Raw genomic sequence first — 17,433 nt, 5'->3', positions numbered from 1 at the left:
ATGACAAAATTTTGTAAAAATCCACATAGGAAGCAAGAACCCTGGAGCTGTAAATAAGTAATGTTACCCTCTGCACCACCGTGCTGCTCATATAACAGCACTCAGCTACTCAGCAACATCAGACTTTTCCTCCCATTAAGAGAAAAATGTAACATATGACTTAATTCTCTCTAGTATCCCATGAGAGGAAGGTTTGCTACCTTTAATTCGTTACAGTTGCAGGCTTAACTGTCATCTTAATAGAGGCTGGATACAACAGATTATAGTAAAGGCATGCAAAGAATTACACTCAATAGAGCACTTGATGCCCCCTGGTGGCCTATCAAAATCAGGCGGGAAAGTACATATTATTGATTGATTTATTTATTTTTAAAAATCTTATTAAAAGCATACAGAACAAAAAAAAAAACAGTTAGCTTTTGTATGGATATTTTGGCACACATACAATACACAATGTAAAATAGCTTTGCTCAATTGAACAGAATTATAGGTATATCTAGTTATTAATTGAAGGCAAAAACAGCACCATTTCACTATTTAAAAATATGAACAGAACAATTTTTTATATATATATTTTTTTTGGTTTATCACATAAAAAATAAGCACAATTTCGTCATACAATCATTGTGAAATTGGATTTTAAGAATGTACTTCTATTAGATACAAGACATGGCGTAAAACACACAAGGATAAAAATGATCATTATTCTGTCTTCTTTGGGGACAGCTTCAAAATATGGGTCTTCATCAACAAGGATTTGACATTCATATGTACAAACACTATGTAAAAGTGATATAAATAGTATCACAAGCCACAGACTCATCCTCACTGAGTCGTCATTGAGTTTGATCTTCATGATTTGTCACTTTTGCTTGATCTCACATATGGCACACATTGTTATACGAGCCAGTGAAAAAAAGGCCATTTGGGTCTGTGGACTGAGTGTCATTCTCAGTGATGACAGCGGGCATTTCTCTGCTGACCCTTCATTCCTTCTTCCTCAGAATGATGTAAATGAGGCCGCTTATCAAAGTAAGAGGGAATGCCAGCCAGGCTAGCACGAAGGCAAAGCCGAATGAGTGGCCATCATCCGGGTCTGCCGGCCTTATCACTGTGTAGATTATAGCTCCACTCATCACAAATAGGCCTGCAAGAGCAAGCGAGAGAAAAAGGGAAATGATAGGACACAACCATTCTATCTCAAACTATCACTTTCTTTCCCAGCATCAGCATGTATCTATAATCTGATTGGAATACTTACTGGAGAGGATCTGAAAGATGGCAGTGAAGAAGAACCGGCCTCCCTTGTTCAGGGTAAAGAGTTGCCAAAGGAATATGATCAAGGACAGCAGGCAGAAGATTGTGGCTAAGATCATCAGAGCCTGTACTGCCTGCAACCAATCTAAAATAACAAACCTAGAGATCAAAAATTTGCATTCCTTAAATTTATTTATTTATTTGTTTATTTATTTAGGTTAAGTGTCCTGCCTACCTGCATTTTCGGCATTTTTGCATTCATATCGTCCGTTTTTTGCTGTGCACTCATACCAGAGGTCATAACTCTTTGAATTAAACGTCCTCCATGCCTTGATTTAAGAAATACAGCCATATTAATTGTTCAGTAAATAACCTACAAACCATAAACACACATATGGTGCAAGAAACATATACTCACGTTCACAGATGTAGAAATGAGCAGCAGAATCAGATCCAGAAGGTGCACAATGACTGTTCCAATCAGGACCACCAGCATGGTTGCGTTAATCTGAGGCAAAAACAAACAAACAAACAAACAAACAGAAGTAGCAGAATATTTAATAAGATATTAATATGTGATTTGGGACGGTGTGCATTAAAGAAGATAAACATCAACCCAGCAGTGTCTACCATCTGGTGTTTAAAAGGTTTTTTTTTTTTAACAGGAAGTTTATTATCTGGACAGCAGGAGGCGCTCTGTTCTCACTATCGCAAGACGATGTCAGTGTGTACTTCGAAATAAAAAACTCGCTGCACGTCTACATTACAGTAACACACAAAGAGGAGAAACAAAATCGCTGAAATGGGGTTAACCATTAAAGACACATCCGTTTACCTTGGAAAAGATGCGGATGATGAACCAGGCTTGTAAATTTACATTTTGTCGCACTATTTACAAAAAAAAGTAAATAGAAAAAAAACTAAATATGAAATATGCGCTTGTACAAATCAGCATTATGTAAAATAGCATAAAAACTCGTTTCTAGTTTAACCAAATAGGTTCAAAATCAAACTGGTTGTTTTCGTTCACACTATAAGTATAGATTTTGGAGAAATTGGGGCGTGGGCTCTAGGTAGCCCATCAATTTTAAACTAAGCATGCCCCACTCACATGTACAATGCAAACGACAGAAAAGTTGTTAATTTGCTAAAAGGATGAATAAAAAACAACCCTCACACACGATATCCTACTACGATAAAATGTAAACAAACTATTAATGACGTAGAAAGTTTCTTCCATGATGAAAAGTAACGGTAAATCCCAAATCCCCACTCCTGCGATGCTGATAATCCTTCAGATACGCATGTTAAAGTTAAAACTTGGCTCAAAGTGTACAATAAAAAAGAAAACCCTACAACTTACGAGGTGGAGTGAAGGATCCTTGAAAAGAGTTAAAGCGGGAGCAAAAACACCGAGCTACCTTTACTACGAGATCCTAGTATAGATTCCCCTAAACCACGGGCTCTGGATTCCAGATGTGGATTTTCTTTCGCCTTTTTTTTTTTTTTCAGGAACGTGAGAACACCGCCCTTTGAGCGCCTTTACGTCACTACACACGTCTCTCTGCCTCTACACACGCGTACGTGACTGCATGAGTGGCGCTACTACAGTGTTTTGGTGCTTTATGAGCGGCCCACAGAACGAAACGGAAACTTTTAGGATTGCATTGAGTGAACAGTGTTTACTGTTTTATTCGACTACAAGTCTAATGCTTTGTTTGGTTCATGTTTGGCTCAAGATATTCGCGCGTGCATGCAATTTTGAAGACAGTAAGTTATTGAGCGGTGTGTGTGTGTGTGAGCGCGCGCGCGCGTGCTCGTGCCCCTCCCAGTGGCCCCGCGGTATGCCCAGAATGCCGGCGTGTGTAACAACACCCCTATTTACTCCGACAGCTGGGGTGGGAGAGCTGAGCTTAAACTTTGCCAGACCCCTCGTGCACAACGAGGATTGTGAAGGAGTGACTCACAACCCCGCCATGTTTACACCATGTTCACTATTCTTTGTGGGTTTTACTCAAATGCTGTAAAGCGTGAAACACAAATAAGGCAAAAGCTTATCTGTGCATGCTCTAGCACTCACTACAGAGGCAGAAAGCTGATTATTCATTCATTTTTTTTTAGGGAATGAATATAATTCATTGTGCAACGAAGTAAAGAATTTCACTCTATGCAAGGTTACCAGGTCTGCATGACAAAAGGAAAAACATTTCCAAATCTTGTAAATTTCCTTCAGTGTTACAAATATTTACAAAGTAACATAAAACAATACAATGAACAATAAAAGCAGTAAATCTCCTTATTTCGTCTGAGATAGGTATGAATATAATCCTTTAACCTGTCTAGGATTGAGGTGGATCTGTAGCCTATAGCAGGAACGCTGGGTAAGGGGGAGAAATACGGTGTGGATGGGATGCCACATTCAGTCACTCAGTCCAAGTTGCATGTTTTTATGAAACTGGAGAACCTGGAGGAAAACCCGGATGGGCACAGAAACAACACGTGAAAATCTACACCTAAGATACCAGGTGTAAAAATGATTAGAGCAAATAATTGATGCATAAATTTATTCATGCATTAAAAGTAGACTTCTTATGAATTTACTTTTGATATCTGACTGTGTTTACATGCAAGATCTGTGTTGGGTGAATCACTATGATGTATTTTGTGTTAAATGTATTTGTTTTGGAAAACATGTTACGTTTGATCCATTGCTAATCCAGTGTTTCAGGCTTTGTATAGAATCCAATAATGTTGGTATGTAACTGATTATGTATCTGATTGATGCAACTGTTTGTATCACAATCACTGCACATGCATTATGTGCAATATTATATACATTTAGTCATTGCAGTGAAATTCATCTTAACAATCTGCAATCTGTTGCATTTCAAACATGGCCCAGTGCTGCAGGATAACCACGGACCTGGCAACACTGTAACTGTCCTGTGCAATACAACCCCACAGTTTTCAGAGCACCATGGTAAGGCGTTTCTGTCACTCCTTCTTGCTGGAGCAGTGTTTGTAAATACAGTGGTGAAGCCATGTTCTGGAGTCAGGCCCTGATCTGTGGTTTGGCTCTAAGACCTAACTCTGCCTAAGTTCTGAATCCACAGCCTGGACACAAATGGAGGACTGTGGGTGAGAGACGGATGACCATTAGCAGCTGCAGTAGGGCAATAACTTTGCTGTGCTCTGACTCAGTGCAAGCAGGTGGCAAAAAAGGGCCATAAATATAAATATCCCTTTGTGGGTGATCTGCTCATTGCTCCCTTGGTGGTACACTGTAGGAGATGAATTGAGTGCAGAGTTGAGAGTGAATCACTGCACATGTTATGCTCCATTGTATCTCACAGCCCATCTCAAATCCCACTGTTTACTGTCATGGACAGTAGAGTAGGAATGCAAATTGTTCTAGCTTAGTGGTTTGATGTTTGTTGATCCATTTGGTGCTGCTCCACAGCAAGTTTTAATGAATTTTAACAAGTACTTTGAATGACTGCAATTCAGTGCCAGTGTAAATGAAGTAATCATTATCTCATGAAACATTATTTCATGAAGTGACACCACTTTCAGGGTGATGGCGTCACTGTGTCTTGGAGCAGTGAAAAAATGGCCATTTTCTGACCTTTCTGAGATGTGAGATGTTTAAACCACCATTTTTATACCTTGTGCTGCGTTGTTTGTTTTGAACAGTTTATGCCTCAGTTTTATTTGTATTTGATACAAAGCAGTCAAATGTGAAATCGAAAATGCAGCATCACAAGAAATGGAATTGAAAGGGAAGATTTTTTAGTGTTAACTTTTCAGTGCAGATGGAGATGCTTACCAGTGTTTGTGAAGACTAGGCCTTAGTGCTATATCACATCCAATGGCCATGGGGATTGTGATTATTAACTGCATGAACACTTATGAACACTTATTCTGATTTTTTGTCAGACCCATGTTGATACTGACATTATAGCTTTATAATGTAATGTAAAAATCACTCTCTAGCACAGATGTGATCAGTAAAGACATGTTTATGTATGGACAGAATGTGTCATAGTATACTTTCATCCATCTGCATGAAGCTGCCTTTTCTTTAAAGTTAGGTCGTACATCTATTGTAAATACATCCATGTGTTTAGACACTAAGTGTGAGGTTGATTCTGAGCAGTACGCAACAACAAATCCATTTGGCAGTGTAGATTAGCCAGACCATGTGGCTCCAGCTTAATAAATACTACATCTCTAATGTCATAAAAATTAATTATGCTGGCCTAAACATTTCCGTATGCAGAATCATTCAGTAATGTCACAAGTTCACGTGATCAGAGGGAATGAGGGCCTCCGCTGGCCAACTGCAGGCACATCTGGTTGAGACAGCTGCAGCGGGAACCTCACATGGGCTGGTAGTAAGAGGAGTGGAATGGTGACACCCACTACCGAGTGATCACTGGAATGTTAGAAGCCAGGAACTCTTTAAGCGTAGGGAAGAATTATGTCATGTCAGTGTATGTCCATGGAATGAAGTGGATGAGCACTAACTCTGAAGTGTCGCTACTCTGAAACTGCTTAGATTTTTATATTTCTTTACACTGTATTTGCTGTGAAGTTTAGAGAGTGGGATGCCATAAAGATTCTTAGGATTCTTGGGACACATTTTCCTCTGATAGGATGTAAACATTAAAATGATGGACTGGTAAACTCCTAGGTTTGCATAGCACATCCATCTTTCTGTACCTGAAAAAATCAAAAAGTTACAACAGCTGTTTAGCATGAAAAATGATAATGCTTTGTTGGCAGTTTTGTCTTTCTTCATTTGTCCTTGATTTCCTTACTTACTATTTTCCTGACTTTGCATAGTTCCTGTAATGAAAGTGAACCTCTCTTTGAAATCACTGAACTCTTTTTCTCCCTCTCTTTCTTTCTCTCTGTCTCTCTGTTTATGTTTCGCCACTTAGTGACTATCAGATAACAGGCCACAGATCTCAAAGGCGGAGCCAAAGGGGCCCCAAAGCAGCCTTAGTGAAAGCATTGGGCAGTCACATACTAAAATGGTGGCGTTCAAACTTTCTCTCAGTTACACACACACACACACACAGACAAACTAGTGTTGAGGTTAGAAAAAGAAAGCCCTATGAATTCCTCTCACTGTTGCTGTTGCTTTGGATGCTGGACATTATCTTTAGTTCTCACAAGCCTGTGCCAAGTCTTAGTTGCACACTTTACACAACACAGCAGCTGCCTGCATTTCTGCAGCTGAGTTGTGCAATGATCAAATGTGATTCAACGTTGGTTGTAGATATAAGCCATTTAGTCAATCTGTGAGATTTTTAGGAGGGAAAACCTGTCAGATCTTGAGTGTGAGATCTTTAATTCAAGCTCTCTTCCTCACCCAGACTGATCAGGAATAATACCCAAACAAATCACAGTCACAGGCCATGATGAAAGCCAGATCCTTGTACTTCAATTACCTCCACCGTCTGCTAGTCATTAGCCGTGGCTTCCTGTTTGAGACTGTGTCATCAGCACACACCCCTATAGCAGGTTTGAGTGAACACACTCAGAGGGGTCATCTGACTATTGCCTGGTGAGGAGAGGAGGGGAGAATCCAGACAGAATGCAGTCTGCTCAGAGCTGACATCTGCCCGGCCTCTAGCCTCTGAAACAGAGACGTCTGAGATCCACTCTCAGCCAAAGTTCACCAAGATTGCAACAGTCCTCAATGAATGTCAACCATGCACTCTTGTCTATATTACAGACTGATAATTATTACTTTGGGGTTACTGATAATATGATAACTGCTAAATTTTTCTTACATTTTCTTTTTTAGTACTACTAGCATTTTGTGTGGATCTTTGTGGGGAAGAAGACTGATTATCTCCTTCTATTACCAGTACACATGGCTCCTGTTGCGTTTAATAGCCTCATATTAAATAGGTCACATTATCTGACCTGAATGAGGCTTCCTCTACTCTGGTGTGACTTGTTCTTGCCAAGTGATTAGCTCATCCCTGGATCATCTTTCAGTTCTTGTAGTAATTCTTCCATCTGTCTTTTTCTTTGTCTCACTCTGCATACTGCATACATAAAAGCCATGCACACTTGGTCACACAGTGAGAGCATTAGGACCAGGAAACTCCATATATATATATATATATATATATATATATATATATATATATATATATATATATATATATATATATATATACACATATATATATATATATATATATATATATTTCTATTTTTACATACAGTGCTTTTCTACCTGACAGTGGGGCCCAGCTCTGCAAGTTATCCATAATCCACCATGTTGTAGCTATTTTCACCCCAAGCTGGGCTGTACTAAATTTGATTTCAGCCATAGTTGGGCGAACTATGAACAAAAACGAACAATCACTGGTCAAAATATTACTTTGTCCAGTTTGGGGGTTGGAAAGACAATGTTACGTCTTATTGGTTCTGACTCTTTGAAAAGAGCTGACTTTCTGACTATGCGATCTGCACAGTGTCATAGTCATGGTCAAGCTCTAGCTATTTCCAGACATGATTACTGCAGTTCTCTGCAGAACAATAGGAAGGCTGCTGCTCATTTGCTTTATAACCCTCTATAATCAACCTATAATGTGACCCCCCCTACTGAGGTCATACCACTTCCTGTTGCAGCAAGAATCAAATTAAGAACTTTTGGTGTTGTATTCCAGTTGTTAAAGGGTTCTGCACTATATTATATACACACCCTGATTTGAAACCACAAATCTATTCTCCAACTTAGGTTTTCATCTTCAGGGCATGTGGGAGGTCTAGAAGGATCTAAACATGTAAACATTCTCATAACACAAGATCTAGCTGCTTTTACATTCCAGTTCCTCAGTGGTGGAATGAGTTTCCACCTCCATTTAGAATGGCCCCTTTCTTCTTCAGACGCTGTCTATGATAATAATTACATTTTTTCCACACTGATGATGTTTTTACTATTTTTTGTTTTTCTTCTTAGATTTGCAATGGTCTTTTTTGTCAGTTATTGTAGTAAGGTTGAAACTTTCACTTAGAGCTCTCTAGAATTTGTACAAACTAGGTTTGTATGTATAAAAATTTGCTTTCATTAGAACTAAGTGGCCAATACATGTTCCAGCATGACAATGCCTCTGTGCACAAGGCAAGACATGATTTGGCAAGAAGCCCTGACCTCACTACTGCTGACCATTTTTGGGATAAATGAAAGAAAACCCTGACTGCACCCCAGACCTCCTCATCAAATATCAGTCTCTGACTTTACTGCTTTTGTGGCAAATTCTCTCATACATGCTCCAGAATTCAACAGAAAGCCTTCCCAGAAGAGTGGAGACTATTATAATAGCAAAGGGGAACTAAGTTTATAATAGGATGTTCAAAAAGCACATGTGGGTGTGATGGTCACACGCCCACAAACGTTTGACAGGAAAGTGTATCTGCCTCATGACCCAACAGCGTTCAAACCTTCAGTCCCATTCCAGAAGTCTTTTATTCATATTTATAATGCAAGACATTATAAAACTTAGAAGCTTATGATTTGATCCTGACTCAATATTCAATGTTTTCTTACATTCATAACACAAAGGAATTTTCCTTCTGGTACTGCTGTAGTTTTCCAGTTGACTAACCTCTGACTCAGATAGCAAACACCTGGCCTATTGTTGAGTACTGGCATTTAGTAAATAATTAATATAATCATTTTATATACACACATTATAACTTTGAATTTTTGCACATTGTTCCTTTTTCTAATCTCCTGAAATTGATTATGTTTAAGTTTTCTCATCCTCAACAGAGTACACCATTAAGAAAATCTAAAAGTTAGTAGATTTCCATCTTTAATAGAAACAACACCAGCACTTTAGTTGTTCTTACTCACACATACGGTCAGTATGAGTATTTAAGTGGCTCACCCTTGATAAGGATTAGCAAGATATTTTTATGACTAATATTCTCAAGATGGAGCAATATTGATACCTTAAGTGACCATCATTCCCCATAGGAAGATGTATCAGGTAAAACGTTTCCAATTCTTGATTAGACACACAGGCAGATGGGAAATGTCCAGTAGTCCAGAAACAAAAACAAACAATACCTAAAACAATACTGTATACATGCATAGACATAAACAGCTCTTAAGTAGATAAAAGATTTAATAGGAGCAACTGCGATTTTCTTTTTGTATTAACCTAAGTTAAATTTCTCCTGGCATGTACAACAACTTTTTCAATCTTTAAAGCCCCGTGTTGTGGTAAGTGGTTTGGCACGTTCTTTTTCGAAAAGAAAGCGCAACACAATTTAGGTGATACAGCATGCATGCTCCTGACTCATTTGCAGCATTAGAGACTTGGAAGAAAGTCTGAAACACATTGTTACTGTTTTCCTGATCTGCAGGAACTGAAATCGGAGAGGATTCAGAATGAAGAGAAAATGAGTGAAGAGAGGAAGGAGTTTTCCTTTGACAGTGCTTTGACCCACACCTTTTCCACAGATGCACATGCATTTAAAACACAGATGCATACAGCTTTCAGGCCCCCATTCTTGGTTAGCAGCCAGATCTCATGAAATGGAGGGTGTTATGCGTTCCAGATGAGATTCTGACATTGCTGCCAGCTCTAAACACTCAGATATTGTGAATATCTTACTTCCGTAGTCTGTGTGAAAACCCAATCTCCACAAAGTATGCTTTTTTTCCCTTCCCTTCTACTCTTCCTCTTCTGTATGATGGGGGAAGGATCCTTAATTGAAACCAGAGGCTGTTTTTGTTTGAATTTCTTTATGCGAGCTCTCATTATAGTGAAGCCGACTGCTATAGTAGTCTTTATTACAAGGCTGCTGAGCACAGAGCCTGCCGCCTTTACATCAATCTGTAGAGATTTAAATACACACCAACCAATACAATGCCAGCTATGGCTACTGTGTCAATTTGGGGGGGAAAAGGAGCAGGGAAAATACTTAAGTGTGCAGGGACACGAGTCCACAGGACTGTCTTAAACGTCCTGCTTCTAACAGCTGTCTTCGATAAGGCCAGGAGCAAGAAAGCGCAGTATTGGGGCGTAACTCTGTGCTCAGGGCCTCTTGTCTGTCCCAGAGGCCAGTAATATTGTGTGTTCAACCTCCACCCCCATCCTCTACACATATTATCTACACACGTCTCCATATGTTTTTGTGTAAGCGTGTGTGAGAGAGAGAGATTTAAAGGTGTATCAAATTAAGCATAGTATAAAACTACTTTGTATTGGTTGTTTAATATAAAGTTAATTTTGTACACCCTTTAAAGACAAATTGTGTTTTAAAACAGCAAGGTTGTGTGCAATGTTTCACAAATGTTCTTACATTTAACATATTTTTTGTCTTACTACTTCTGATCCTCTCAGTTGTAATATTCAGCCTCATTTTTCTTCCTGACATTTCTAACACTGCCCAATTACTTGGGCTTGGGATCTTTGCCTATTTTTCAGCCATTTCTATAACCGTGACCTATAAATTGTTGCATTCAAATCTTGCTTTGGAGACTGAAAAACTTTTTTTTCCTTTCATTTTTATTATATTTTGGATTATTGTCTAATTCCATAACCCACATTTTATTTTTTTATTTATTATTTTATTACAATGTAAAAAACTGTTTTGTTTTGCTGTTGAAAAATCATGGGGGGGATGCTAACTTTCACACTTGCAGTACATGCTGATTATTTTAAATCATATCTGCATCACATCAGGACAAGAACACAACTGCAAAAGAAGGGAATGGAGAATGTCTTGTCATGGCTGTTTGTTGGCCAAAAGGGAGTGAGCACAAAATTGTGTCAAAAGTCTAATCCTACAAATTGTCCTCCCTCAGAACGGCTATGTGGAGTCATGCAGATTGTCACTTTTGATATTATATTGAGGATAAGCACACTGTTCTCACGTAAACACAAGACTGTTCAGATGGAGTCTGAGGCAATCCGATTGTTTTAAATCACATTAGAATTAATGAGAAGTCTGGAAATTACATCGTGTTCCTGTACTTTTAAATGCGCGTACACACACACACACGCACACACACTTGACCTTGGATTTTTTTCTCTCTCTCTAACCAGCTGGGTGCAGCTTGACAGTATGCATTGTTCTGTGATTTTAACAGGTCCCTTGACCCTGGAGCACGTTTGAGTCGGGTCTGGCACACACCGACCCCGGACACGGCCAGGATCTGCAGGATTTTCCCCTCTTTCATCCAGCTCACTTATGAAAGTATGTTAGCAAGAGGAGAAGCTCAGAAAGTTGTTCACACAAACTGCATCCACACAGATGAGACATAGCAGGCTCCAGCAATGTGGCTTGCTCTCTCTACTGACATCCTGATCGTTTATTCCACTCTGGAAGCTGCCTCAATGTTGCTGGAACTTCTCAGGCTGGAAAGCCAGAGAAAGAAAACACAAAGCCATGGATAATAACGGAAAGGCCTTTATTTCTTTTTTGCTGTATTATCAGCAGGGGAGCATGTGCTGGCCACTGTGTAAGTGTTAAACCAGGAATGTGCACGCAGATCCTGCTTCACGCTCAGTGTACATCAGTAGACGTTTCCCATATAAAAACAACAACTTCTGATTTACCGTATGGGAGGGAGCCTTGGAAATGTGTAAATAACTGTGAAGCCTTCAACACGCAACAGCTTTGTGCAGCTTCAGGAGAGGGTGGAGGGGTCCACAGCTCAGTCTAGAAACAGAGAAGTCCTGCTGATCACAGCAAGATACTGCACAGAGAAGCTGTTTTGGTCAATAGATTTTCAGATTTATAGATAAATTGTTTTGAGATGTCTTCTCGTAAAGTGTAGTATTTAAAATATCAAGAGAAACATGTTTAGTTCACTGCTTTTATCCACTCACAGCAATAAACTATACATGTAGAAGCTTTAAGGTTTAACCCAATCACTTTGTGTCATATATCTACAAATACATCATTGTATTTTAAAACCTTTTTAATTTCAATTTCTCTCTAAATTTTCAGAGCCAAAAATCAAATCTATTTCTGTAACCAAGCTGAAATCACGAGTCCTGTTCATGCTGTACTGCTTGCTGTGAATATTAGTTTAACACAAATAAAGAATACCTGATAGAAAGCACAGTTCTGAAAAAAGCAGGGGAGGCAAATTCAGCAGGGTTCCAGGGGTTAAAGTTTAATGCATGCCAAAAGCAAATGACCCTTAGTGATCCCAGACTTCCTGGCTAGATTTGACCCCATCACACCAATGTCCCACTGGTCCCTCATCCACCCGCACCACATACCAGAGCACGCTTCATACACAGACGCCGCATTATGTGTTTCACAGATTGATCGTTGCCCCTCCAATGGGCAATGCACGTTTTCCTTCAGAGGAATCTGAAGGTTTGGATAATAGTAAAAAAAAAAAAAAACAACATGCACCATACCTTTTACCAGATATGTGGCTTTGGTATAGATTTAATCAAATCTTGTACACTGAAGTGTGATTAGGAAGAATAGTAGAAGAAGAAAAAAAAGGAAAGAAAATCAAAATGGAGAGAAATATCATGTATGGTCTGGCAGTAGCCCAAGTGAAATCAGTCAAGAGGATCCATGATGGAGGCCAGTGGATGTACTGTTTGGAAAAATTATACAGGATAAATAGAGCGTAATGGAGATGAGGAGGTTCAGAGAGGTAAAGAAATCCTGTCAGTGATATCCATGGGAAAGAGTAGGAGCATCTATAATTCATCATGCATAATGTAGAAGTATTTTCAAAGTGCATTATGGTTGAGGAGTTTATGAAAGACATATTTATGAGGTGCAGTAGGAGACTGACCTACAGTAAATGATGGTGAATGTCAGCCTGGGTGCTATTAAAGTAATTCTGATGCCTTTTATTATATGATACTTGCCATTTAGGGTTCTGTGATGCAATTGAAGTGAGTAGGGTGGGGAGATTTAAAGTGGTGCATCTGAGTCTTTTCCAGTAGGGTGGGATTTACACAGGAAACTACATATTGCAACACAAGCTGGAGAAAGAAAAAATCTTTTGGTCTGAACCTCTTCTGTGCAACAGGAAAGAGAGCCAAGCTTTCCTTCCTGTCTTTTCACTATTTGTCTTGATGTTTTCTTATTAGGACACAGATCTGACATATTAATGAGACAAGAGATGAGATGTATTTTTTTTTGAATAAACGGAGTAAGGCTCGATCATCGTAGATGAAGTCTTGCTGTGTTGATACCTCAGTCTCATCCATGTGCATGCACAGTCCCACGGGCTTAAGGGCAGGGGGTCAGTGTTTAAATTGATCAATCTACTTACACAAACTAGCTGGAGGCTTCATTCTGCACTTCTATAACGGATACTGCTTCTGATGAAATGCTCTGTGGAAAATGCTGAATGGAAAAAGCAGTGCTACAGTGAAAAAGGTTCCAGGCACAGCCCGAGCAGGAGTAATACATTTTTTTTCCATTTGGTTTTTATTGTCTTTTTTTTTTCATACTTTGAGGGTTTGAGTTTTGCAGTAGAAGGAAAAACAAAACAACTGATTATCTGAACAGCGTTTTTTTTGTTGTTGTCAAAACTAGTCAAACACCTAACTACAATCATATGGCTTGTACATCTGTACATCAACTGATAAAACCTTTCTTGCAGTTTATAACCAGGAATGTAATGCTGTTAAACCTAACACTCTTTCTCTGCTCAAGATGGAATCAGACTGCACTGTTGTTAAACTGGTATTGTTGTGAATGTTGAAAATAGTTCCCAGCTATCCACTTATTCCTCTGCTGCCCACTCATATCAGAGGGTTTCTTTCACTCGTGAGCATCTGGGGCTGTGAATGTGTACATTATTCTGTGGATGGGACATTCAAGAGAGGCATTCAGTCAAGTGGAAGGGCAGCCTGGATAATATCCATGACGCTGTGTGTTCCTCAAACCATTCATATCCATTTTGGGCCATCGGGCCATTAACAGAATAGTGGGAGACACGGCTTGACCTGGAGAGTCACGGCTTGTGCACGCAACTCCAAAGCGTCTCCAAATAAACAAGTTTCAAATTGGCAAGACACATTTCTCAAGTACTCTGTTGACTACAGTTTATGCTGGGATCTGCTGAAGGTTGGGTTTTGTGTATATGCATTTAGTGTGTATGTGTGACCATGAGTGAATGAGAGAGAGAGAGAGAGAGAGAGAGAGAGAGAAGGGAGTAGAAGTAAAGCAGGAGGAAAAGAAGTTGATGAACAATCATGCATTCTGTATGAGCTCTAACCCACCCCCTCTTTCTCTAGTTTCTCTCTGTCCAAAATCTCCAGCCTAACAGGTTGTTTAATGTGTTCCAGATTTCTTCCTGCTGGCCGCCTTGTGCAGCTCCCGCCATGGAATTCAGGAGAAAGGACGGCAGATCTGGCTTTAGACTGCAGATCTATTCCATATGTTAACAAGCAGGGCCCTCTTCTGGTCACTTCCAGTATTGGGGGTGAGGGGTGGGGGGATTGAGAGGCAATGTGTTTTTACACTCAGCAGTAACTATATACAGTCCGTACAGTGCATTTAAGGACTTCAGCCTTAGTTTTTAACAAACAGGATAAGAGCACAACAAAAACAGGAAATATGCAGCTAAATATTTAATATTTTGCAGCTTATTCATTCATTCATTCACAAAGCATCCAGAGATTGGAATACACTGAGACCCCTTTGCATCACAGGGTACACACACACAGACACCTAGGGGCATGTTTTTGAGAGATTGAATGAAGCCATGAGAATATAAAGGAAACCCATGCATACACAAAGAGAACTTGCAAAAATGCCACATAGACTGCAACCTGAGCCCAGGATCGAACCAGGAACCCTGGAGCTATAACACCCAACACTGGCTGTTTTTTTTAACATACATACATATATACATTTCATACATGGTAAAAATGTTATACTTTTCATGCTGTGCTTCTAGAAAAAAAAATCAGCTAGACTTTATGACTACAAAGCTCAATAAAGCATGTCAAAGACAAAACAAGTATGGTTTTACTTCATTGCTGTCCTCGAGGATTTATAATCTAAACAGTCTCAGCCTCTAAATTTGACAATAAATATTTAATCACAAAAATCTCATGTACTGCCACTAGGTGGCACAAGACAACAAAAATTGGAGAGCCCATCGTGCGTTACTCCATTCAGTCTTACATCAATACACATTTGCTTTTAGATGAGAATGGGGAATAGGGGGCCTATTAATACACACCCCTGCTAGATGGAGATGGATTACATTTCAAAAATGTGAAGAAAAGCCAGGCAGAATGTTGCAATGGACAGGTAATGTGTGTGTGTGGTTTTTTTAAATTGAGTATTAGACATACAAATTGAGTATGCAGCAGAAGGGGTTTGGGCATCCTAATTGAGGAGGTGTATATGACTCCCGCCTACATCAGCAGTAAGGATGATGATGCTGAATGGTCATAAACAGGAAGCTCCCTCAGGCTCTTCAGCCACTTTGCTCCCAGTCTGATGAGGGCTCGTCACTTCAGATTTGCACTTAAGAGCTCAGCAAGGGCAGTACTCCCCCCCATCACTGATTCAGGTCACCCCCTCCCCCAGACCTCAAGCTCTCCTCAGAGGAACTGGGAGCAGCTCATAGTGGAGGTGAGATTGTTGTCAATGCCACAATCACAGCTCATATAATGCACTCATGTTGTACTGTCATTCAGTAAATATAGTGATAAATAAATCACTAAATAAAAGAAATAAAGCTCCAGATAAGACAGTGAAAAGGGAAGATGGTGACCTATTACTGCTTTGCCTATATATATATATAAAATATATATATATATATATATATATATATATATATATATATATATATATATATATATATATATATATATATATATATATATATATATATATATATATATATATATATATATATATAAATAAAAGCATATTACCACTTTTGACTAGTGCAGAGGACTCGATTTCAGAACAAATTCCCATAAAAGCATATTCGTTTCAGTTTTTGTTAGGAGTAAGCTACTCGGGTCAGAGCGGTTAATTCAAATGAAGTATCTACGAAACTCTTTGTCCTGTACCTTGTCTCTGGTCCAGTGAGCTGTGTTCAGCTAAACAGTTTACATAAATCCAAGTGACTGGATAAACTACATCAGAAGACTTGCTACAGAAGCTGCAATGGTTCACGTTTAAAAAACCAAAGTATCTAAATAGTTGCTGGCTCTGCTATAGTGTTTTTGAAGTACTCGGTCTGGTCTACTGCAATACTTTGCAGGGTCTGTAACTGGACAGCTGGTCTACTGCTCCATTACCCCTGTACTACAGGGGAGAAATGTAGTTTTAAATGCAGCAAGTTCTCATTTTCCCATGAAATCAACTTTGAATATGGCACCTCTTTCATAAAATACTGAAGGCATTTGTCTGCGACCATGTCACAGGTCGTTTCTCTTGATTTTTCGGTTAAAGATAGTGGCCTCACAAAGTTAAACTGTTAATCTTATCAGAGTTCATAACCCATATTGTACACACCACAGCACGTTTAGGGACAGTGTCTCAATGTGAAAGTCTTAGTCAAAACACCACACGGGCCTTGCTTGGTGATAACATCCTTTTATTGAAAAATATAGTTATGTTACATTTTCAAAACAAGGCCATCCAAGCAAGAAATGTATGCATAAGAGGACAAAGTAATAAAGACTAGCAAAATGCATAACAAGAATAAACAGTGTTATCTTTAACAAGTCTGGATTCTATCAGACCTCTGAATTTAAAATTCAGCTGGCACAGCAAATCTGAAACTATTTCCCCATATTTACTTATTTATATTCAAAGCTGATTTAAAAAAATAAAAATAAAAAAATCATGGAACTTGTGATTTTGCCTTTTCGTGGTTTAAGCAAATACACTCAAGCTAAGCGTTTCAGTGAATTAAGTATGAGGTTTTAGCCCCTTATTTGTATAAAGACACTTAGCAGCCCAGACTGTAAAATCCCCCTTTTTGATGATATACAAATTGCTAGTTTTATTTAGGATTACATGACAGATTAAATTTGGCACTTCTTGTCATTTCTACTTAAGGCTGAAGACAACCCTGCTACTAAACACAAGGATTTCTTACAGCTCAGCATTTTTGTTTAGAACAGCTAGTCTCTGTAGCCTACAAAAGATAGAAATGAGTAAGCTATAATAGGCAAGCAC

The 17,433-nt window shown here is 39.0% G+C and overlaps 1 protein-coding gene across 1 annotated transcript; it reads right to left on the bottom strand.

Moving 5' to 3' along the window:
* Positions 1-341: 341 nt before the first annotated feature.
* On the bottom strand, positions 342-2,780 carry pmp22a (peripheral myelin protein 22a). The gene is made up of 5 exons (XM_058375449.1): positions 2,621-2,780; positions 1,676-1,765; positions 1,493-1,586; positions 1,262-1,402; positions 342-1,147 (listed from the first exon to the last, which is right to left on the bottom strand). The coding sequence occupies exons 2-5, from the start codon at positions 1,751-1,753 to the stop codon at positions 987-989; spliced, it is 474 nt and encodes a 157-aa protein (XP_058231432.1). The 5' UTR covers positions 1,754-1,765; positions 2,621-2,780; the 3' UTR covers positions 342-986.
* Between the last annotated feature and the right edge of the window lie 14,653 nt (positions 2,781-17,433).

The sequence above is a fragment of the Hemibagrus wyckioides genome, linkage group LG02 (genome assembly GCF_019097595.1).
Source record: "Hemibagrus wyckioides isolate EC202008001 linkage group LG02, SWU_Hwy_1.0, whole genome shotgun sequence".
NCBI lineage: Eukaryota > Metazoa > Chordata > Actinopteri > Siluriformes > Bagridae > Hemibagrus > Hemibagrus wyckioides.
This window is presented reverse-complemented; position numbering and strand designations above follow the sequence as displayed.

What these genes read in the sequence shown, in the direction of transcription:
- pmp22a (XM_058375449.1), bottom strand. Translation starts at nt 1,753, where the DNA reads ATGCTGGTGGTCCTGATTGGAACAGTCATTGTGCACCTTCTGGATCTG. An exon ending in TCATTTCTACATCTGTGAAC is followed by an intron (nt 1,587 to 1,675) that starts GTGAGTATATGT and finishes TCTTAAATCAAG; the next exon opens with GCATGGAGGACGTTTAATTC. An exon ending in CAAAAATGCCGAAAATGCAG is followed by an intron (nt 1,403 to 1,492) that starts GTAGGCAGGACA and finishes TTGTTATTTTAG; the next exon opens with ATTGGTTGCAGGCAGTACAG.